Source organism: Polypterus senegalus, chromosome 9 (assembly GCF_016835505.1).
Source record: "Polypterus senegalus isolate Bchr_013 chromosome 9, ASM1683550v1, whole genome shotgun sequence".
NCBI lineage: Eukaryota > Metazoa > Chordata > Cladistia > Polypteriformes > Polypteridae > Polypterus > Polypterus senegalus.
The window spans coordinates 116,043,944-116,063,977 of NC_053162.1; the positions used below are offsets into that span (position 1 = coordinate 116,043,944).

Genomic DNA, 20,034 nt, shown 5'->3' on the forward strand with positions numbered 1-20,034 from the left:
GGAATATGGGGGTTTTAAAGCCGGACAGGGCTTAATGTGTGATTAAACATCTATATGTAACACCACACTAAACCAGGAAGTCCAAAAAAAACAGCATCCATCAATCCAGCAGAGCAGAGAAACAGATAGTCATGACAGGTAGTATACGTAGATAACAGATGGGACACTTGAAAAATGAGTTAACATTTAACAAACACATAAATATTTGGTTTCATACCTTAATCCATTATACAAATATACCAGGACAACACCGGGCACTTTGGCTAATACTATATAAATATATAAACAAAAAATTTTATACCTGACCCCTGTCACATCATGGATATATTCTCCACCGTGTTGTATGTATTTTTAGACATCTTTTTCATTTCAGGAAGATAAAGTTCTTTTAAATTGTCATATGAACATGTATTCCTTGTTTGGATTTTGTGTTAGTGTTTTTTCATGGGTGCTTTATTGCAATGACACTTTGTTCTCCAATCTATTGATCCTGCTCTTTAACACTAGAATCAGTTTAATACTTTTGAATTTCCCACGTTCTTTTCTTTTCCTTCCTTTTCTTATTTTCATGGTTAAAGTTAAGTAGTTATTTATTATTTTACTCCATCTATGGCAATCCTACATGTTCAAACAACCAATTGTAAACCCCTAAAGAAAACATTAAAATCAGCATGTGTATTTATTTTACTATTATTTTTTAAGTCCACATATTTTCCAAACCAAAGTATTCCTTAATCAGAACATTATGGTTACTGTCATAACTTAAGCACTACACTAAAAGACACAATTAGGACCTGCAGCCCTTCAGCGCTAAGCCTACTTCACCCACCTTAGGTCTGAACCATCTTACTATTAATACTTTATATTATTTTACTTTCAGAAAAAGCTGTTGAACGCGTAAATTCCTAAATACTTCAATGGATTGATAAACTGTTTCAGCTACCATACTAACTGAAAATGTGAATTCATGTTACGGGGCTGCTGTTCTGTAGCTCTTTTCATCTCTGTTTCATTTTCTCTTGCCCTCTCTCTCTCTCTCTGTTTTTCTTTGTCCCCTTCTTGATTTTTCCATTTGGCTCCACAGCTCTATTAAGAATATGTCAAGGCAAAATCCTTGAGGAAAAAAAAAAATCAAACTTTCAGTAAATTTCCACTGGTTATTTCAGAACTCAAAATTGAAGTGTTCCTTTGGTACTTTGTCAAACTTGATTAACATCAGATTCTTTCTTAATTCGTCACAATAAATTTAGAAACAATGATGAGGATGAGAGGCATAAGTAGAATTGATTTAGTGGTGTACAAAAGTTTACATGCATTATGCAGCTGTAGAAAAGAATACAGGTAAGCACAAAAGTGTGAACAAGGCTTTAGGGAGCAGTATTTCTTGTTTACCACTCCAAACAACCTTTAAAACCCTGCAAAATTTTTGTTAGTGAGTTTCATGTTTTGAAATTGCGAAATTGCCTGCAAACTAATTTTTGTGTCAGTTTCATGAAACTGCATGACAGCCAAAACTTACTTGTTCCACTTTTCACTATTAACTATGCCATTGCTCAATAAATACAACTGGGAGCAGGTGACTCATGATAATATTACCACGCCAGTATAAACGTTAGTATTATACACTGCCTGGTTTTCCAAGTTTGTAAGTACAGCTTAAAAACTGTACTGTAAGATATTGTGTGTCCTGAAATTATTTGCTCACTAATCACTATTATGTTCTCACTCACTATTACATTTTTTGCAACAGTTTGTCTTTGGTTTCACAACTTGGAGTTAGTTATTTAGATTTTTGTCTCCCTGATTATGACTTTGGTTTGTTTTCCCAAACTAGGATCCATCTCCTGATTGTAAATGACTAAAAACTGCCACATTGTGTTATCAGTACAAACTGTAAGGCAGTAACGCTAACAAATGTTCAGTATGCTGCTTCAAAGCAGAAAGCGTGAAGATAGAAAATATATAATTTATTACTTTGGTGATCTTAAGCCTCCCAGAACCTTACTTAAACTATACAATTCAGAAAGAATTGATTTTAATTCAGACCCTCATTAAGTCTCAGAGGAAAAACCTAACTCAGAGTAGTCTCTCACTACTGTATTCACAGTCACCAGACACTTTCTTGATGGAGGAGTGCTTTTCAGAAAAGTACAGATATTCTGTTGTCCAATTCATTCTTTTATAGGTAAGTTCAAGTTTTTCATTTTGTGTAGAACTTCTCTAGTAGTAGCAATACTATATGATCCTAATGCCAGTGAATTGTTCAGTGAATTAAAATCTGTTTGCTGCTCTTGCCTGTTTTTTGGTCAAAATGGTGCAGCATCATAAGAGGGTGGTATCTAATGGATTCTGTGTGCCTTGTCTCAAAAGAGTTACAGAATGTGAATACACTTACAACGTGTAATAACTGAATTGGGAATTTTATGTTTCACTCCAAATATTCTGTATGTCATTGTGTCAAACATAAACAAGTGAATATATGCCTCTAGACATTAAAATTTAAGATAACGATTTTTAGTGTTTTATTGATTTATTTTGAGAGTAATTAAATATATATAAGCAATATGAATCCATGCTATCCTGAAATTGGATTTGATGAGTATAGGGAAAGCATGTTTGTGCAGTGGTTAACATTGCAACCTCTCTGCTCAGCTCAAGAATTCTGATGTGAGCACTGCTGATATGAAATTTGCTAATTCTGACTATATCTGTATGGGCTTTAGCTCAGGAACTCTAGTTTTCCTCCCACTTTCAAAAAAATGTATATTTGGAAACTGTATGGTTGAGTGTGCCCTGGAATGTGTCCTGGGGTGGAAGTCTCATGAAGAGTTTGAATATGAGATGAACAGGTTGAAATTTCAGTCACAATATAATTGTCATTATTTGTTTTACAAATGAACATATTGTAAGCACAGTCCTTGGAAAGAGTCTATCATTTCTGTAACTACAAAAAATTCAACATGGTACCAACATTTTGAACCATAAATATTTGCTGTATAAAAAAGGTAAGAAAGGCTATCTGCCTTTCTCGAGGTTTCTTCCATTTATTCCCTACTGGGTTTTTTTTGGGAGTTTTTTCTTGTCTTCTTAGAGAGTCAAGGCTGGGGGGCTGTCAAGAGGCAGGGCCTGTTAAAGCCCATTGCGGCACTCCTTGTGTGATTTTGGGCTACACAAAAATAAATTGTATTGTATTGTATTATACATTAATAAGAATTGCATACAACAGAAAACAAACTGTAAACAGAGAGTAAAAATATATATTGCTTAGAAATACATTTTAGAAAACTTATGTTCCTAGTTTATTTATTATGAATACTTTTTTCAATGTTAACACTTTATTCTAAAATAATCAATTAAGTAAATCAATTCTATTAAGTCTTTGCTGATATTGAACATAACTAATTTAAAAGAAATTTAATTCTATTTTTTATTTAACTATTTACTGCTAAAAATTACATTTGTACTGTTTTTAATGTGTTTACCTGCAGAGACCTGTCCTGACCCTGAGATCCCAGCCAACAGTAGGAAACTAGGAAATATCTTCACTGTGGGTCATGAGGTACATTTTGCGTGTGATCCTGGATTTGAGCTGATCGGGTCAGAAACTAGAATTTGTGAGAAGTCTGCCTACTGGAGTGGCCAACAGCCTTACTGTCAAAGTAAGTCTAATAGTTTACAACTTTAGATGAAATTATTTGAAAATTATTTGATGCCTAATTATAATAGGAAAAATAAAAGTGAATGTGGCATGTCGATATACATCAGTCTTAAAACATGATTGTGAATAGATGATAAGAGAGGAGAAAATGGAATGTAACAGTAACATGTAAGAAGCAGTTTTGCCTTGGATCATTAATTGAAAGAAACAGCTTAGGAATTACCTGCTAATTGTCTGTGAATATGCTGTAAATAGTTTCAGTCTTTTTAAATTAATGATTAATCTTTTACATATTAATACAATTAGACAAGTAGAACTTTATTTGTCCCATGTGGGAAATTCAGTTTTTTTTGCTGGTGACACTCCATCAGATACTATTGTTAGATAATGATGAAAGGTACAAACCTAACTAAATTTTACATACTATATGTAAATGCTATATCAAGTTAAGTAAACATTAAAATGGATAGATCAGTAGTCACACCCAAGTCTGCAAGTTCTTCACACAAACTGCATGCAAGCACATTATTAACAGCCTGATCTTGGACTCGGGCCAGCCTTATTCTCCTAATAGGTGGTAGCCTACTGGAAATAAGCTGAATCTTTAGAGTAGTAGCAACAAGTCTGTGGTCAGAATTCTCAAACTGGGCTCTTCTGTAGACCCTGCAGTTCTGTAGGAGCCTCCAGCATCTGCCCAGGAGGATGTGATTGATCTTCTTCACCGCACCACAAGTACTGGAGTACCAAGTCCAACAATGCCGCTCAGGGCAGTGAAACCAGGATCCAGTGATCCAGTTTCTGTGCCATTTATTCTGGTATGCTGTTTCTTTGAAAACACACCAGAAAGGGGTTTCTATAAGAGTGCAGTTAAAGATGTAATGTTAAAATGAAACATGCCAAACAAGCCTGGAGGTGGGGCTCAATGAGTGCCTGGTGCCCGGGTGTGCACCCATGGGGCTTGGCCAGGCACAGCCCAAAGAGGCAACGTGGGTCCCCCTTCCCATGGGCTCACCACCTATGGGAGGGGCCAAGGAGGTCGGGTGCAGTGTGAGTTGGGTGGTGGCCGAAGGCAGGGACCTTGGCGGTCTGATCCTCGGCTACAGAAACCGTCTCTTGGGACGTGGAATGTCACCTCTCTGAAAGGGAAGGAGCCTGAGCTAGGTCGAGAGGTTCCGGCTAGATATAGTGGGGCTCACTTCGACATACAGCTTGGACTCTAGAACCAATCTCCTTGAGAGGGACTGGACTCTCTACCACTCTGGAGTTGCCATCAGTGAGAGGCGCCGAGCATGTGTGAGCATACCTATTGCCCCCCGACTTGGAGCCTGTTCATTGGGGTTTACCCCGGTGGACAAGAGGGTAGCCTCCCTCCGCCTTCGGGTGGGGGGACGGGTCCTAACTGTTGTTTGTGCATATGCACCAAACAGCAGTTTGGAGTACCTACCTTTTTTGGAGTCCCTGGAGGGGGTGCTGGAGGGCATACCTTCTGGGGACTCCCTCGTACTGCTGGGATACTTCATTGCTCATGTGGGCAATGACAGTGAGACCTGGAACAGCGTGATTGGGAGGAATTGTCCCCCCAATCTGAATCCGAGCAGTGTTTTGATATAGGACTTTTGTGCTCATCACAGATTGTCCGTAACGAACACCATGTTCAAGCATAGGGGTGTTCATATGTGCACTTTGCAACAGGAGACCCTAGGCCTCAATTCGAGGATCGACTTTGTGGTTGTGTCGTCGGACCTGCGGCCACATGTCTTGAACACTAGGGTGAAGAGAGGGGCGGAGCTGTCAACTGATCACCACCTGGTGGTGAGTAGGCTTCGATGGTGGGGGAGGATGCAGGTCAGGCCTGGTAGGCCCAAACGTGTTGTGAGGGTCTGCTGGGGACGTCTGGCAGAGTCCCCTGTCAGAAGTAGCTTCAACTTCCACCTCCGGCAGAACTTCGACCACATCCCGAGGGAGGTGGGGGACATTGAGTCTGAATGGGCCATCTTCCATGCCTCTATTGTTGAGGCGGCTGACCGGAGCTGTAGCTGTAAGGTGGTCAGTGCCTGTCGTGGCGGCAATCCCTGAACCTGTTGGTGGACACCGGCACTGAGGGATGCCGTCCAGCTGAAGAAGGAGTCCTACAGGACCCTTTTGTCCTGTGGGACTCTGGAGGCAGCTGATAGGTACCGGCAGGCCAAGCAGAATGCGGCTTCGGTGGTTCCTGAGGCAAAAACGCGGGCGTGGGAGGAGTTTGGGGAGGCCATGAAGAACAACGTTCGGACAGCTTTGAGGACATTCTGGTCCACCATCTGGCATCTCAGGATAGGGAAGCAGTGCATTGTTAACACTGTGTATGGTGGGGATGGTGCGCTGCCTGCCTAGACTCAGGATGTTGTGGGTTGGTGGGGGGAGTACTTCAAAGACCTCCTCAATTCCACCAATGAGGAAACAGAGCCTGGGGACTCGGAGGTGGGCTCCCCCATCTCTGGAACTGAGGTCACCAAGGTGGTCAAAAAACTCCTTGATGGCCGGGCCCTGGGGGTGGATGAGATACGGCTTTGGTTCCTCAAGGCTTTGGATGTTGTAGGACTGTCCTGGTTGACACACCTCTGCAACATCGCATGGAAATCTGGGACAGTGCCTCTGGATTGGCAGACCGGGATGGTGGTCCCCCTCTTTAAGAAGGGGTCCGGAGGGTGTATTCCAACTACAGAGGGATCACACTCCTCAGCCTCCCTGGAAAAGTGTATTCGGGGGTCCTGGAGAGGAGGGTCTGTCAGATAGTTGAACCTTGGATTCAGGAGGAACAGTGTGGTTTTCATCCTGGTCGTGGAACAGTGGACCAACTCTAAACCTTTAGCAGTGTCCTAGAGGGTGCATGGGAGTATGCCCAACCAGTTTACATGTGTTTTGTGGACTTGGAAAAGGTGTTTGACCATGTTCTTCGGGGAATCCTGTTGGGGGTGATCTGGGAGTATGAGGTACCGGACCCCCTGATAAGGGCTGCTTGGTCCCTGTACAACCAGTGTCAGAGCTTAGTCCGCATTGCTGGCGGTAAGTCGAACCCGTTTCCAGTGACAGTTGGACTCTGCCAGGGCTGCCCTTTGTCACCGATTCTGTTCATAACTTTTATGGACAGAATTTCTAGGCGCAGCCAGGGTGTTGAGGGGGTCCGGTTTGCTGGACTCAGGATTGGGTCACTGCTTTTTGCAGATGATGTTGTCCTGTTTGCTTCATCAGGCCATGATCTTCAGCTCTCTCTGGATCGGTTCACAGCTGAGTGTGAAGCGGCTGGGATGGGAATCAGCACCTCCAAATCCGAGACCATTGTCATCAGCTGGAAAAGGGTGGAGTGCCCTCTCAGGGTTGGGAGCGAGATCCTGTCCCAAGTGGAGGAGTTCAAGTATCTCGTGGTCTTGTTCACGAGTGAGAGAAGAATGGAGAGTGAGATCGACAGAAGGATTGGTGCGGCGTCCGCAGTGATGCGGGCTCTGCATTGGTCTGTTATGGTGAAAAAGGAGCTGAGCAAAGGCAAAGCTCTCAATTTACCAGTCGATCTACGTTCCTACCCTCACCTATGGTCATGAGCAATGGGTAGTGACCGAAAGAACGAGATCGCGAATACAAGCGGCTGAAATGAGTTTCCTCCGCAGGGTGTCTGGGCTTTCCCTTAAAGATAGGGTGAGAACCTCAGTCATCCGGGAGGGGCTCAGAGTGGAGCCGCTAATCCTCCGCATCGAGAGGAGTCAAATGAGGTGGCTCGGGCATCTGATCAGGATGTCTCCTGGACGCCTCCCTGGTGAGGTGTTCCAGGCATGTCTAAAAGGGAAGAGACCCCGGGGAAGACCCAGGACACGCTGGAGGGACTATGTCTCCTGGCTGGATTCTCCCGGAAGAAGTGGCCGGGGAGAGGGAAGTCTGGGCATCTCTGCTCAAGCTGCTGCCCTGCGACCCGATCTCGGATAAGCAAAAGAGGATGAATGGATGGATGGATACCAAACAAGGTTTTTTTTGGTCTGTTATAGATTGTTATGGAGTAGTCACTTTAAAACTCGATTGAAAGACTGAGCTAGTAAACTGGCTTTTTCAAAAAATGTTAGCTGGTGTTCTTTTCAGATAACTGGTATTTATAATAAACTGAAAAAGCAGAATCTTGCTAATATGTTTTAACTACAGAAATTCCAATTTGCCTTTTTTGTGTATACGTGTTTTTCAGAGATAGAAGGATGTTCTAGTAAACCTTGCTTAAATGGTGGAACCTGTGTGGAAGATGACAATCATTTTCTGTGCATTTGTTCCAGAGCCTGGTCTGGAAAATACTGTCAGAATCCTACTAACTCCCGTAAGTACAATACTGAAATTTAGACCTCTTGGTCATAAAATTACTGTTTGTTCAAAAGCTGAACGTGAAAAAGGATACAATTTGAATTAGAGTATTGTTCTAAAGTTCAGTGTACTCTACGCTGCAGGAAAAAGAGTTTTACACTCTATTTATCAGTTTAGTTAAATTCAGGAAGCACTTTATTGATACATTTGTGCACATGGAGAGTAGTAGCACAAAAATGGCTCTGCTGAAGCAATGAAAAACAAACTTTTATTCCATAAGAAAAGTTGAATATGCAGTTTATGTATTCTCGAACTATAAAGCTACAATTATCATTATTGACGGTTTTTCCTTAAATGAACAAACCATATTTTAAACATGTCCTGAACTGAACCTTACTTAAACAGTCTAAATTAAGCATATATAAGCAGTATGAGATGCAACACCTCAAAACCAGCCACCATGACATGGGTTCAAATACAATGTTTATATATACGAAAGGCTTCTTCGTTATAATAAACACCAGTACAGTTCTCTTCTTCTTCTCTTGTCTTGTCTTTCTCCTTCCACTCCTCCAGGTGAGCTTTGTCCATCTTCCACCTGAATGTTACTAACCTGGATAAGGACGAGCAGATACTTTTATCATGGACCAGGGAGTACTTCCTTGCTAGAGTACACAGTAACGATGAGATCCTTGTAGCACCCTTGGTGGCACTCACAGAACCTGACCAGGCTGCCCATGGGACTACAGTTCCCACCATGTATTGTGGGTGTCTGTACAGGTAATGCCACCCAGTGATGCTGCCACCTAATATGTTGGGAGAGCATGTAGCCCCTGTCTTTCCTTCACACTGGCCTCCCGGCCACATATTGTTCCTCAGTCCAGCCCTCCAGGACACCAGTGTACCTACTTCTACACATACATCTCTTGCCTGTGTCCTAGCCGATGCATTACAGTTCTTGCCTTGTTTCTTGTGCCTCCAAAGGGCTGGCCTTCAGGTAAGGAACCATGCACCATTCTGGCTGGGACGCCTGCCCATGTTAGTGTCCATCACAATTTATTTATTTATTTATTTATTTATTTGTTTATTTATTTATTTATTTATTTTGCTAATATGCACTTTGTAAACCCAATTGATAGAAAAGCACCAGCTAATAATTCAGAATACATTGTACAATAATGGTCAATCAAAATTCTAAATCTCCCAAACTCTCATTTACAAATAAGAATTTAGTAGTTGTATTTCATTAAATCTGACTTTTGTCTAACATCCTAATTTTAAAGATGAAGCACAATTATATTCTGTGATGCACTATATATTATTAATAAGAAGAAGTAAATCTCATTTTTTTCACTTTGTTAAATATATGCCATGCATTCCATTAAGACAAAGAAGATTATAGTATTTTCACGATTCATGCTTACACATGTACATACTTTGAAAAGCACATTAAACTGAATAAATCATTATGGACATTTGTGCATGGAAGAATTAATAGATACATGAGCTAATTGTGCAATTTTACTTATGGATTAAAGCAAGAAGAGACATTTTTTAATAGAAAGGAAACTTTTAGTATGTATTAAATTAAATTAAGAACATTTAAGGTACATCTTAAGTACTTATGTTTGTGCTTTACCGGGATAATTTTATGTATTCAAGGTCTAGTATTTTTTCCTTTTTTATTACATTTTACTTTTACCTGTATTTACCAGATTTTGAATACTTGGTGTTTGTATATGTGACAGTTACTATAATATATAAACATAATTTGAATTAAACTCAGTTGAATAATATCAGCTTTGGAGTGCAACCACAGTAAGATATAGTAAAACAAACTATCATTTTAATTGATAAGGAAGTATGGGTAAATTCTACAGTGATTATTTTTTGATTGATTCTTTCTTTCTACAGTGATTTGTTTTACTCCCTTAAATGGAAAATATATCATCTGTTGTTTTATAAGAAATCACTAAATTCAGAATTTGCATAATATTGTCTATATTAAGCATTGTTTAATTTCATCTTTGAAATATTGTGAATGATTTAGTCAGCATGTAACTCAGGATGCAAATGCTGTCCATCTCAAAGATTAATACCAGCTTCCAAACAGGAGTAATAGAGCAAGGTAATTTGAAACATTACAAACATTTGAACTCATGCAAATAAATAGACTAAAAACCATTGTTTGAATAAAAATCTTAAGTTTTAGAAGATTTATTCTTTTGGATTCCAGTATTCAACTTCAAAAGAAGGTTTTTTTTCAAATGTACTTGCTTTTATTTTTAAGGTGTGAGGGTAAATGTAATATGAAAAATAGTGAAGACCCATTCATCCATTATTTGAATTGCCTTATGCCAAACCAATCCCAGATGGGACTTTTTTGCATTTTAGGGCACATTTACATGCAAATATGCTCACTCAACCAGAGTTGCCAGATAAACTAACAGTTAAATCAATAGAACCTAGAAAAATATGCAAACATGGAGAGAATATGCAAACTCCTTCCAACCAAATGTTTTATGACTTTACTCATGACTCTTTTTGAGCAAGTTGAAATTAACTGAAAAATAAGTATTAAAGAAATTCATACTAATAAGATTGCAGCTAGATTTAGAATTGCAGAAGACTGTAGATTCTCATGAAGCATTTTACACTTCTAGAATAGTTAGCTACATATAAAGGAAGTCAATGAGAAAAAATACAAGTGATTTACAATGTAAAAACAATTTGTAAAAAATAGAAGATAGCAACATTATTGTTAATATAATAGCAGATTATCACATGTTATCATTTTGCCAAATTCCAAGCAACACTTTTTTTCATTTTTGCAGATTTACATTTTAAAGACAGGGAAAAAAACAAACACATGAAACAAAAAGTATGATTGTAATATATACTGACACATTCAGCATTTACCTTGAGTACATTAAGCTAAATTATGAAATAAAAAGTGTTCCTAATCTCTCAAATTCTAAAACAGAAATGCCAAATGGAATTTTGATATCAGTTATTTTGTTGCCTTATAATGAAACTTTTTGGGCAGATTTGGTTTCCTCATATATTGATCAAATGTATCTGCAGATTGGGCTAGTTGGACCAACTCTTCTTTCAGCAGACAACCTCATTGCACATCTGTTCAAGGATCTATTCAGTGTACTTGTGATGTTGGTTTCCAGATGTCTGCAAGAGACAGTAACCTATGCCATGGTAAGACTTGTGTTCTTTGAGCCTCACTGCTATCCTGGTTCAAAGATTGTTTGGTGTTATAGTTTAACTCATAGTGTGGTTTTACCAAAAATGTACTCTAATCTTCTGCCAAGGTATTGGATTATCAGTTTCCTATGCACTGTCTGTGTTGTAGCATATACTACTATATGTACTGCATACATAGCCTTTGCATATATGGTACAATGGATTAGCAGTGGTAAAAAAATCTAATTCCATATTCGTCTATGATTGAGACATTTATAACAATTATAGTGATTTTATAGTAGGCACTGTTCAGTGTTGCCAGATCCATGGTTTTCTTGCCTGATTGGGCTATTTTTTATTGCCATTTGAAAGAAAAATTGGGCTTTCACGGGTTGCAGTTTTTGGGCTAGTTTCTCTAGAACAAAATGGTATTTTGGGCTATTTTTCAATCCCCCTCCACTGCTTTTTTACCATGTTTTTCATTCATCTGGCACTCCTTCCCCTGCTATCTGCACTTGTACAGTATATGTTCTTTACTGTTGTGAAATCTCCAAGAGGGGAATGTTTACTCCAATTCTAACATTCTGAAATATCTCTGAAGGCACACTTCTCCAAACTGAGCTTTGATCATACGTATCTAACCCTCTTGCTTTTACCATTTTACCATCATGTCATTTTATCTACCTAAAGTAATGAGCTTTTTTTTGTGGGTAAATTCATTATTTTAAGTGGCTCTTGGGCTATAATTTTTTTCAGGTCCCTGGCACTGTTTTCACTAAGGTTTTAAGTAACATTGTGCAATGGCTGTGAACCCCTGATAGTATTGTCTTATAATGCCATTTTAAGACTATAGGTAATTCCCATTAATATGGAATCATCATCTGTTCTTCTAATTATAAGATGGAGTACTATATAGATGGTTTTGCTAGAAAACATTGCATTCAGGCAGTTAATTCAAGTAGTGATTAAATTAGTGTCTGATATTGTTGTTTGTTACTGTTCATATCATCCTCATTTCTGCTGTCACTGGAAGTTTTATTTCATTGGTATTTTACTCTTACCTAATACTACATTCTCTATACTGTAACTCTCAAACCTTCCAGAAGCTGATTTTATTGAATTTGGCAGACAACTGTGCTACATTTGTTAAACGACAATTTGCAAAAAATATTGACAATAAGAAATTAATATTAGGTGTAATTTAATATTTCATTTAACAACACGTAAAGACATAAAGTAAAACAGAAAACAAAGAAAATAATGCACATATCCATACATATTATAAAAGTTATCTATTGTTAAGTGCAGTCATAGCTATCAATAAGAACATAATCCTATTCATTTTGGAATTAGAAGAATTGTTTCTACATTTTGAGGGGTATTTAATTGAACAAATGATTTGATATAACCACTAAAATAGAGTATCCATCTCACAAGCTTTGTAACTAATTGAAGATCAACACTGTTTATTCTCTCCAGTTTTTTAATCCCCAAGATTCAGATTTTTGTAACAGCATACCAAAGCAAAGGTGTAAAAGAAAGTCAGACAGACAAAAACTCAGACAGGAGGAAGCTTGTCAGCACACATTTATTTTCTTCACATTAAAAGAGAGCATGTCTGTGATCAGCTGTGTAGCAGGAGGGATGGTCCCCTGACTGAGGCACAAGATCTTATTTATAACCACTTTGTTATCAGAATAGATTTACACAACACATGATATAAAGTTAACATTTTACTGATTGATCCTTTCAGAAGCATGATTTAATATGCAAAATACTTCATTGATTTGCTTATTTGCGGATTAAATGCTGTTGACTCTATGTTCTTTATTCTAAAGGGTTAAAGTCCAGACTGTTTATGTGCAGTGTAAGAATGTTTAGCACTCCACTCTTTCTTATCTGACACAATATAATTTACAAAGATGTTACATTTTAACCACTAGGGGGCTCTGCTCCCTTCTCACTTCGCTCGCCAACCCCCAGGCAGGCGCTACGCGCTAGCCACTTCACAGCTCTACCGCTCAGGTACGGGGAAGCGGATGTACTTTGTACAATTTAAACAGGTTGTTATTTCATGGGAATTGTTACATATGCATAATAGACCTAACTATTTTAAATTACATTAAAGTGAGTAATTAACCATAGTAAGAAATAATAAAACGTAATAAATTGAAAGAAAATTTATGTTTCATGTTGCGTTAGAGGTTCGTTGCATTATACATTTTCGTTCTGTTTGCCTTCGGAATTAACACGCAAATACTTTTTAAACTTTTTAAACTGTAAAACTTCAGTAAAAACAATATTTGGAATTAACTTTTCAGCAAAATCATATTGAATTTTGATTCTGTGTTTGGACTTACATTTTGACAACGCAACATATGCCCGTGAGTGAATATTGTTTCTTTCTCTCTAATAAACAAACTGACTTTTTCAAATGTTTGTTCGTGTGATTTATTAATTGTCATAGTAAGAGCTATTTTAACGGGAAACTGTAAACGTTTTAATACGAGTGGCATATCAAGATCTCTTTTGGTGTCTAATGTTATCTGCGGAAGATGTACTACATTGTCTTTCTTGTCGCCTGTTAAAATTTTATATGTCAGAATTTTTCGACCAATTTTGAATACAACTAATCTTTTCCTATTGCATAGCTCATCACTCATACATAATTTATGCAATAGCATTACAATACATTCTTTTCAACAGTAATTCAGCCGGTGGAAGACTGGACGGTGTTAACGGTTGTAGATATTCTACGGGATATTGTAAGTCGATGTTTTCATCCTCCCCACCATGACTACCAACTGTTTCAGCATAGTCTACGCATTTAACCAATTTGCCGTGTAACCGATCGACAATTTTCATGTTAATTCGCTTTACTTCATCATTTCTCAGTGCTAGGATTGCTCGTGTACTCATTTCTTCTGTTGATAACCCTTCTGGATGAAATTCTTCAATAAGATTTGGACATAATAAGTCTTGTTTTATTGGGTAACTTAAGGCGAGAAAAATTTAAAAATTTAGGTGAGAGAACCGTGGGCGTAGGCCGTTAACTCTAAATGGTTGAGAGGAGGGCAGAACTTGAAAAAATCTCTTGGCAATAGTCTCATCTCATCTCAAGATTTTCTTTTATAACAGAGAGTTGTAATTTACAGAAACATTACATTATAACTTTACAGAGACATTACATTTTAATCCTACAACTTCTTTGCAGGGTATTCAACTGCGCTAAACCATGTAATCACTCCCATTAAGGCAAAAATGCTAAACTTTTCTTCCACAAAGTTTAAAATGTACTCAGTAAAGACTGGTAGAACATGACTGACAATAAATAATCCACCATAAAATGTGTTTCTCTGGAAAGTGGATGCCATAGTGTTTACTTCACTTATATGCTTATTCACCTTTAATAAAGAGAAAGAGAACATTTCCTAACATGACTTTGGTTTTAGAGACATTTTACTTCAAATAATTAAACTCATACCACGATGCAAAACCAATTACAATCTAGGACATAGCTATCCGCTTCAGATCACAGAAAGCTAACAATAGAAAACAACATAACGGTCAGTTGATTTAATCAAGTTTCTGGACAAGTTGTTATTCTTTTAATCACTGGTATACAGAGCAGGCAGAAATGAAGACAGTATACAAACCAGAGTTGAGCCAGTGGAACAGTACCACTTGATAAAGAAAAATGGTTTACTGTAATCATCGAGTTGTATCTGTGTGGAAATCAATAATCGAGCAGACAAGATTAAGATCAAAAGAAACATTAGACAATATTTTTTTGACAAGTAGGTAAAAGATTTGTGCTGAAAAGAAGTCTATACTTGGCATTGTGGCATATGTTTTACTTTGCTAAAGATGATGGTGAATGAAGCTAACTTAGTATGATTTAGCTTTCTGAAACCCCCTGGCTGCCCTGTAACTAGCATGAAATAAGTTATTTACTAGTATACTCCCTCTCATTTCACAGTCTGTACAAAAGATGTCATAATCAAAGGTGAATGCTACTGTTTTGAGGTCATGCCTCAAAATCTTAGGTGAACTTTGGCTTTGATTTGTTAACATTTCAAAAGTAACAGAGAAAAACGGTGCATGGTCATCTAGAACACATTTTCAGTATTCTCCAAAATATGACTAAATAATTTTCAAAATAAAAAAAACATATTAATGCCATTCTGAAATATTGCTTATACAAGCGTTCAATTGGTTACTAAAGTCAGGTTTAAGACAAAACTGATTCAATTTGTCAGTATTGGATTCTTCGTTCAATGCTTTCCTTAATTTCACACCCCCAACAGTAATTTTGACCAACGGCCTTGAAGAGCAAGATTCACATTTTCTATATTCGGTTTTATCCTTATTACTTAATTTGATTAACTTAATTCCTTCTTTAACATTTTTAGTTCAATCCTTCTCAGAAATACATCTTCTTGGTGATATGCTATTTTTGAGAAATCCTGAGATTTTACTGTCCAAGGTTTGTTGTTCAATACCATAGTGTAAGATTCTAGAGTTAAAACTTTTTTGTGACAACATGAAATGTCATAACATTCTTGAAGTTGCTGTAAGTAATAATCAGTCCAAACCAGAACCAGTCTTTATGAACATATATTTTGCACTGTCTTGGTGGCAGGTCATAGACAATCACAATAAATTGGTCAGGCAAACTCGAGAGTTTTACCAATTGACTGTAAGCCTCAATAAATGTTCTCTGCTTTTTGTGCCTTACCAAACATGTTGTTTAAAATGATAAGTAATTTTTTGACGCATTGCTGTAGTTATTTTAAAAGTCCTGAATAGCTTGGTGGTTCCTCTCCAATGCCGAAATTGCACTGGCTTTTGGATGAATAATGACCACTGTATTTGAGAAATCTCTCCAGGGAGGCAAAATAAAGAGAAGGATATTGTTAAGAGTTCAATGGCAGACTTTTTCTTGACAATCAAAGGATTGAACCTACATTTATTCTCATACAGACTCCTCACTCATGCAACTTGCCAATTTCCTGGACCTGTCAGGCTTGGTGCATGAATTGTCTAAAATTAAGTAGCTACACCAAATTGTAGTCTTCCTAAAGAAAAAACAAGCAGAAAGAAACTACACACAATAAAGGCCAAAGAATCCACAAAAAATATTTTGAAGGAAAAAAAGTATATACAAGAAAAAGTGCACCTTGAACCCAAACTATAAGATACCAAAACAATACTGCAAGTAGAAGATATCTATATAACAAAATATTTACAAATACAGGCACAAGCCATTGTTTGGTATACTAAAGAATGAGCTATACCAACCACCGAGTCTAAAGACATGGCAGGAAGAGCCTCTTATAGCCTGGAAACAAATTTTCAGCCAATCCTGCAACACACTACTCCTTTTCACCAGTTGCGACAGATGCAGGTGTCTGCACAGGTGCTCCTCTCAATCCTTGCAAGGCATTTATTAAATAGGGCTAGCAGCCTCGTGAGCGAGCACAAGTGAGAAGTACAAAAGTACGTTACTTTTTTTCTTGGGGATCCCAATCTCTCACAAACGTAAACACTTTGCACCTTTTCTATTGCTAACGGCCGGGACTAAAGAGGCACTCGCCTTTATGATGGGGTACGTCCAGCATCTTCCAGCATGCCTGACCTGGAGTCACATCCGACCCATCACCAGCGTCATGCTGTGTGAAACTGCTTCATGAAGACAAAGTTAAAATGATCGCAAAAGGACACCCCACTCTTTAACAATTTAAACAGGTAAGTGCTTTAACTTTTATTCTGTAACAGTCAGCTTTACCCTATTCTTAGGACTTTTTCTTTTACCTTTAAAGTGGTAATTCCTGGAAGGCGGATTACCATACCCTGTCTACAGCCAGTTCTGGAGGGACTCCCAGATTATCCATCTCTCTTTCCCAAGCTAGGAGTGAGAGATACAGAGGCAAATCTCTGGTCCTCCTAGCACCTGGTGTTTGAGATGTTAACAGGTTTGGTTACCTGTGGCAGACCATTGTCTCATCCAATGAGTGCAGACCAGGACACTTTCACATCATGAAGACCTTTGAGATAGTGGTCCTGGACTGTCATATCACTTTCAGAAATTCACAGATGATTCTACACTTATAGGGTGTATTGACAAAGTTGGAGGCATGAGATAGAGTATAGGAGTTAGGTGGATATCTTTGTTTCTTGATGCAGAAAGAATTGTCTGTAAGTTAACATCAGCAAAACCAAGGAACTGGTTATTAACTTTTGTTGCAACCAAAGCTGCATGTCTTGTTACTATTCAGGGAGTGAAAGTACAGGTGTTTCACTCCTACAAGTACTTAGGGGTCAATGACAGGTTGGAAAGGTCTCATAACAGAGGAATTATACTGTATAAAAGAGGAATTAAATAAGAAATATAGAACAGACTCCTTTTCCTTAGAAGACTGTGTTCATTTAATGTAAGTAGTGACATATGTCACATTTTGAACAACTCTGTGATGGCTTGTGCAATTTTCTATGTTGTGGTGTCCTGGGCTGGTAACATCATTTCAAGAGAGGCCCACTAAATCAACAAGTTAGTTAAAAGTGCAGGTTTAGTTATGAGATGCACTCTTGACCCCCTGAAGGTAGTAGCAAAAAAGAGAATTAAATAAAGTATTAGTTCCATTTTGAACAATACTGCACATCCCCTCTTGGACACACTAACTCTAAGTCTATCTCTCTGTCGTAACCCTGCTTAACCTTTCACTAGAACCTCTAAGTTAACACCCCCCCAACCTGAACCACTGAAACCAAAAAAATGAAAGAATCTTTTCTAAATTAATATTGAAAGAGTCTATTACACTTATTACATCTCAAAACCTATAACACAATGTTAAAAGATGAAATGCAAAAAATAAGTAATAAAGAAAATAATACTCTTATTCATCAATAAGGACACATATTTCCTCTCTCTTTTCAAGATTATCTTTTTTCTTTTTAGGATTTTCATTGGGTTTTTGTCGTTTTTTACTTTAAAATATTTAGAACTGTTTACTTCTTACTTACCTTTCATTTAGACCACCCAAGATGTTTCCTGTAGAGGTGTAATACTTCTTTTGACAGATATTTTCTTTTTAGGTCTAATAATCCTTAATATGTATTATTAAAATGAAAATTTCTTTGTATAAGTAATATTTTCCTACTTCTAATTCTATTTATACTTCCATTTGTCCTACACTTAATAATATTTAAACACACTGTTATGATTAAATAGTTAATTATTTTGAAATTAAGAGTTTAAAAGTTAAACTTTTTTAGCAGCACTTTATATTAGATAGATAGATACTTTATTTATCCCAAGGGGAAATTCACATACTCCAGCAGCAGTAACAATAACAATATTAAATTAAAGAGTGATAACAATGCAAGTATAACAGACAGACAATAACTTTGTATAATGTTAACGTTTACACTCCCCCAAAGGGTGAAACTGAAGAGTTGCATAGTGTGGGGGACAAACAATCTCCTCAGTCTCTCAGTGGAGGAGGACAGTGACAGCAGTCTGTTGCTGAAGCTGCTCCTCTGTCTGGAGATGATCCTGTTCAGTGGATGCAGTGGATTCTCCATGATTGACAGGAGCCAGCTCAGCGCCCGTTGCTCTGCCACGGATGTCAAACTGTCCAACTCCATGCCTACAATAAAGCCTGCCTTCCTCACCAGTTTGTCCAGGCATGAGGCATCCTTCTTCTTTATGCTGCCTCCCCACCACACCACCGCATAGAAGAGGGTGCTCGCCACAACTGTCTGATAGAACATCTGCAGCATCTTATTGCAGATGTTGAAAGACGCCAGCCTTCTAAGGAAGTATAGTCGGCTCTGTCCTTTCTTACACAGAGCATCAGTATTGGCAGTCCAGTCCAATTTATCATCCAGCTGTACTCACAGGTATTTATAGGTCTGCACCCTCTGCACACAGTCACCTGTGATGATCATGGGGTCCATGAGGGGCCTGGGCCTCCTAAAATCCACCACCAGCTCCTTGGTTTTGCTGGTGTTCAGTTGTAGGTGGTTTGAGTCACACCATTTAACAAAGTCTTTGGTTAGTTTCCTATACTCCTCCTCCTGCCCACTCCTGATGCAGGCCATGATAGCAGTATCGTCTGAAAACTTTTGCATGTGGCAGGACTCTGCGTTGTATTGGAAGTGCGATATATATAGGCTGAACAGGACCGGAGAAAGTACAGTCCCCTGTGGCACTCCTGTGTTGCTGACTACCATGTCAGTCCTGCAGTTCCCGAGACGCACATACTGAGGTCTGTCTTTAAGATAGTCCACGATCCATGCTACCAGGTATGAATCTACTCCCATCTCTGTCAACTTGTCATCTAAGGAGCAGAGGTTGGATGGTGTTGAAGGCTCTAGGGAAGTCCAGAAACATAATTCTTACAGCACTACTGCCTCTGTCCAAGTGGGAGAGGGATCAGTGTAGCATATAGATGATGGCATCCTCCGCTCCCACCTTCTCCTGGTATGTGAACTGCAGAGGGTCGAGGGCGTGGTGGACCTGTGGCCTCAGGTGGTGAAGCAGCAGCCTCTCCATGGTCTTCTACACATGTGAAGTCAGAGCGACAGGCCGGAAATCGTTCAGCTCACTAGGACGTGATGCCTTTGTGACTGAGGTGATGCAAGAAGGTTTGGTTTGAGTGATTTTAACTGTCATTATAACCTTCATGTTCAGCTCATTGCTTAATTTTTACATTTTCCAACACAGTAGCTAATCATGACATGCTAGTTTTATTATTATTTAATTTATTTTATTGCTTAAGACTGTTCAATCCATTTTGGGCTTGGTTTGGCTCTTAAACTGATCTTTCACTAGTGGGCCAAGGTGGTCTGTGTTCTTGATG

The 20,034-nt window shown here is 38.4% G+C and overlaps 1 protein-coding gene across 3 annotated transcripts in view; it reads left to right on the forward strand.

Annotated features, from left to right (window-relative positions):
* Positions 1-20,034, forward strand: part of LOC120535646 (fibulin-7-like) — a 97,761-nt gene that overhangs the window by 55,386 nt on the left and 22,341 nt on the right. For 2 of the 3 annotated variants that reach the window (XM_039763599.1, XM_039763600.1), the window contains exons 4-6: positions 3,489-3,659; positions 7,866-7,991; positions 11,060-11,185. In XM_039763599.1, the coding sequence (XP_039619533.1) occupies positions 3,489-3,659; positions 7,866-7,991; positions 11,060-11,185 (423 nt within the window). The remainder of the gene's footprint in view (positions 1-3,488; positions 3,660-7,865; positions 7,992-11,059; positions 11,186-20,034) is intronic. The other variant, XM_039763602.1, reaches the window with a different exon arrangement.